General features: G+C 38.7%; 1 protein-coding gene across 3 annotated transcripts in view; it reads right to left on the bottom strand.

Moving 5' to 3' along the window:
* The window catches only part of LOC125040805, a 139,205-nt gene that overhangs the window by 74,600 nt on the left and 59,605 nt on the right, over positions 1–5,000 (bottom strand). For all 3 annotated transcript variants that reach the window (XM_047635536.1, XM_047635537.1, XM_047635535.1), the window contains exon 2: positions 3,989–5,000. This exon is cut by the window's right edge and continues 7 nt beyond it. In XM_047635536.1, coding sequence (XP_047491492.1) covers positions 3,989–4,998 — 1,010 coding nt within the window. In that variant the 5' untranslated portion in view covers positions 4,999–5,000. The remainder of the gene's footprint in view (positions 1–3,988) is intronic.

Here is a 5,000-nt window from a genome sequence, read left to right on the forward strand (position 1 = left end):
GGGTGAGTTTAAGAAAGAAGCTAGGTGGGGAATAGGAGAGCAAAGAGAAGAAGGGGGGGGGGGGAGGGGCTGAAAGAGAAAATGAAGATGGGGAAGGTGAAGCAAGGGAGAAACAGAGGGAACTTTAAGAGGAACAGGGAATGAGTAAAGGGAAAGGGAGGGGAGAGAGAGGGGGGAATGGAAGAGAAAGAGAAAGAAGGGGGATGGGAGGGAAAAGGAAGGGGATGAGGGAGCGAAGGTGGGGGGTTTATGGAGGAAGAGGAAATTTGGAAATTGGAAAATGACATGTATATTTGATCTAAAAACAAGTACACATTTACACATCACACAAAATACAATCAATAGACGAGTATCTTTGATAAAACAATTTTATCTCATAAGGCCCTTCTCATTTAGAGTCATATCAAATTCGTACTTGAGTAAATGGGAGGGGGAGTGAATTTAAAGATTTGAGAGAGGATAGCAGAGCAGGAAAAGGAAATGTAGAGGGAGAGGGAAGGTAAAAAAAAAATAGGGTGAAAGAGGGAGAGAGGAGTACCTTTGTTTTTTTTCTGCGGAATTTCCATGGTTCCTTCTACGTCATATTATTGTTGGATGCAATTATTGTTATCATTGTACTTATTTTATATTAACATTACCATTTACAATAATACCGTTAATGTTTATTATTATTATTATTATTATTATTATTATTATTATTACCATTATATTTATCACTATTACCATTACTATTTAACATCACTGGGGAGCTAATGCCGTCGGCGGGAAATAGCTACATCCACCCTTCATATCCACCTATGAGGGTCTCTCATTGCGAGCCGTCAGGCAAGGCTCCTCACGACAGGTCCGATCAATCTGCTATAGTTAAAACTTCCTAATTCGTCCCATAAGCTTCTTCCACCTTGGGCTGTCTCGAGCAGAAACAAATGCATTGTGTCAAATGCCTCAGTAAGTGATCTCTGATACATCTCAGAAGGATGTATGCAAGAACCTTGCCTTTTATGCTGAGCATTATAATGCCTCAATAATGATTGTAGTCACATCTACCCCTTTCGCGTTCTAGAGAGGGATGATCACACCCCTAGACAGGTCTGGAGGAATGGTGTTTGCACGCCACGCCATTGATTCCCCACCCTGTAGGGATGCCACAAAAAGTGCTGCCTCACCACCCTTAGTTTGAAGTTCACCAACCAAACTTCAGTTAGTGAAGGTTGTTCCTCGCTGATGGGTAAGCCCAGCGCCGAGACCACAACACCATCGAGGTTGAATGTTGGTGGATAAACTTAGTACAACTGTTCAAAGTACTCAGCCCACTATTCCCATTCTACAACAAGATCTGAGATGGTCGGGCCAGCCCAGCTTTCTCAGGGCTTGGTAGGAGGACGAAGTTCATATACTAAGAAATGGTCTTCGACCTCCTCCACAAGATCCCTATGTACTGTTCCCTGTCCCTTGTCAACAGTGTCCGAGTCCTGATCCCCAGTCAGGCGAGCCACGCAACGCATATCTCTGGCTTCCAGTGGAGTTTTGAAGTGGACCTTGAGGCTAGCCACAATCAATCTATGGCCCATACCAAAGAATTCGGCATCCTGGTAGGCCTTGCAGTTCTGGAGGATCGTCCAATGTGTGGTAAGGAGGATGTGGTCAATCTCCTTGGCCACATTGCCGTAGGTAAGACCGTTAGTGCCGGAAACCAGGAATCTCTGGGACCTCGCAAGGTCCTGGAAAAGGAGATTATTCTCGCCTTTGGCATCGGCTCCTGAGCCATAAGGACAATAGACATATTATACCCAGCGAATATGTCGGCGAGGAAAACCGACTGTCACAGATACACCATGAATTAAATCTGCAATGATTATTTATTGGTTATCATTATTATTCACATTATAATTTTATTATTATATTTTATAATTCTACTATTATTGTTACTGCTATCTTTACTATTGCTGTTTCTAATATTATCACTATCATTACTATTATTTCTGTTGCTTTTATTGTAATCCTCATCATCATCATCATTATTACTACTGCTATTATCCATATCATCATTATTACTTTTACTATCATCATTATCATCATAATTATTATTATTTTACTATCATCAGTATCTTCATAATTTTTGTCATTATTATTATTATTATTATTATTATCATTATAATTATTACCATTATTACTATTATTATTATTATTATTATTATTATCATTATTATTATTATTAATATGATTATTATTGTTACAATTACTGTTCATAACATTATTGTATTGACTCTTAATGATAATACTATTATCACTATTCTTATCATGTTCATCACTATCTTTATCATTATCAATATTGTTATCATTATCATTATTATTATCATCATTATTATTATAGTAGTAGTTGTTGTTGGTTATTATTATTATTATTATTATAACTACTATTATTATTAATAGTAGTCATTGCTAATAATAGTATTGTTATTATTATCATTATTACCTAAGTGTTGTTGTTATTGCTGTTATTGTTATCATCACAATTATTGTTATTATTATCATTATCACTGTAATTGCAATTATAATTACAATTGAAATGATTATTATTATTGTTACTATTGTTATTATCATTGTTACTACTACTATGATTATCATAGTTATTATCATCCTCATCACCATTATTATCTTTCTTATCATTATTATTATTAGTAGTAGTAGAATAGAAGATAAGTGGTAATGGCAGTAGTATTAACATCATTATTATCATTATTACTGTTATAATAATCAATATAATTTGTATTGATATTAATGTTACCATTATTCTCATCATTATTGTTGTTATAATTAATATCATAATCACTCTCATTATATTAACCACTCTTATTAATATTGTCATCATTTGTGTTGTTGCTGTTATTATAGTTATTAATACGACCATTATCATTGTTGTTGCTTTATTGTTATTATTGATATCAGTATTATCGTCGTTTTTGTAGTTATTATAACCATTATTATTATGTTTATTATTATTAATACCATCATAATGATTGTTATTATTATCATTATTATTATTATCATTATTATTATTATTATTATTATTATTAGTTTTATTATTATTATCATAATCATTATTTTTTTATTGTTATTGATTGTTATCGTGATTCTTATCATTATTATTGTTTTTATTATCATTACTGTCATTATTATTATTACTATAATTATCGCTATTGTTATTATTATTATTTTCATAATAATAATCATTATCATTATCAGTATTCTTATTATTTTTGTTGTAATTATTATTATCATTATTACTTTATTATTATTAGTAGTAGTAGTTGGAGTAGATAATTATAATTATTCGTTATCATTTTCATTATCATAACTATTGCTGTTAATGTTATTATTACTACCATCATTATTGTCGTGGTTATTAGTAGTGTTATATGGTCGTTACTATTAGATACCTTACTATAATATCTATGATAAAATTTTTACCCCGCTAGTATTCAAAAGAAAAAGCTTCGTATTACAGACTTGAGATAAATGCTACAAAGACAATAAACGGACTGGAAATTAGCTTCATTTAATACAGTCTACTAGAAAACCGGGGAGGAGATACAAACTAAGAATTGAGAATATGTTTTCTATATAGAGATCGATACCATAATGGCGATCATATCCTCTAGCCTGATAATGCTCATCATCATATTAAATCTTATATTCATTTCCCCTGTCCCTAACATTACATCGCTTGAATTATTAGAAAGAGAGAGAGAAAGAGAAAGAGAGAGAGAGAGAGAGAGAGAGAGAGAGAGAGAGAGAGAGAGAGAGAGAGAGAGAGAGAGAGAGAGAGAGAGAGAGAGAGAGAGAGAGAGAGGGGGGGGGGGGGGGGAGAGAGAGAGAGAGAGAGAGAGGGAGAGAGAGAGAGAGAGAGAGAGAGAGAGAGAGAGAGAGAGAATGAAAGGATATATCCCAATAAGGTCATAGGAAGCAGAGACTCGATATCACTGACCTGCTCATCCCGGGGACGATGTTGGGCGCCACTTGGCTGCCCCCTAAGGGCCAGTGGAAAAGGATGCTGTCTAGCTCATCCTCCTCCTCTTCCATAACACCTCCCTGCCCGAGGAGCGGCTTATGAGGCCCCCAATCCTCCATTGTGCCGCTCCAGGGGGCTCCAAACTCATTATAGCCCGGAAGGGGAGGGAAGACATCCGCGTGGTTCAGGGGTGGAGGGTGCCACAGGTCCGGCCCTCCTGGCAGCAACGTCGGCTGGTCTGGCACGCCGAGAACTCGAGTGTCTGTGGTATCCAACGGCCTTAGTGAATCCTGGTGAAAGGAGCCGGGCCTGTTGACTAACTCTGTTTCAGGAGTTTGAGATAATTGAAAGTCGATACTGTGTGGAGTATCAGCATGTTCGCTGTCTCTGGCGAACCCTCCTTCCTCTGTCTTGGGTCGATTATCCTCGCTCCTGCCCTTAAGCCCTTCAGAGGGAGCTTCCTGTCTCCCAGAGCTCTCGAGGGGATCTTTCCTCGCGCTCCTTTGGGCTTGATCTCGCCCTCCTCCTTCCGAGGTCCTAATGGAGTAGTCGTGTCGAACCACCTCCGAGTCCTGAGCATCCTTCTCTCCCACGCGCTCAGAATCTCTAGTCTGGGAAATACGATGTCCTCGGGAAAACCGAGCGAGCCGATCTTGCTTTCTGGATGTCGCTGGCGGATTCCGGTTCGTGTTTGCCCAAAGGGAGTCAACGCCGGCCTCCGGGGGACCTATATATACACTGTCGCCGACGGAGGGAGCTGCAGGTCTTCTCTCGCCAGCCGAAGGACCAAAAGCTTGTGTAGGATGATGTACGAAGGACAGTACCGTGCCCCATGTCTTCCCCTGCTCCCTGCCTCCATAGGAAGCAGGGGAAGCAGGGACACAGAAGAGGAGGAGGAAGAGGGAGAAGCAGAGAAGCGTCGTGTCACGCGCGTGTCTCAGGTTCGTCGACGGAGGAGGGAGGAAGGCAGGCAGGGGATCCCTCATGG

The sequence above is a fragment of the Penaeus chinensis genome, chromosome 29 (genome assembly GCF_019202785.1).
Source record: "Penaeus chinensis breed Huanghai No. 1 chromosome 29, ASM1920278v2, whole genome shotgun sequence".
Taxonomy (NCBI): domain Eukaryota; kingdom Metazoa; phylum Arthropoda; class Malacostraca; order Decapoda; family Penaeidae; genus Penaeus; species Penaeus chinensis.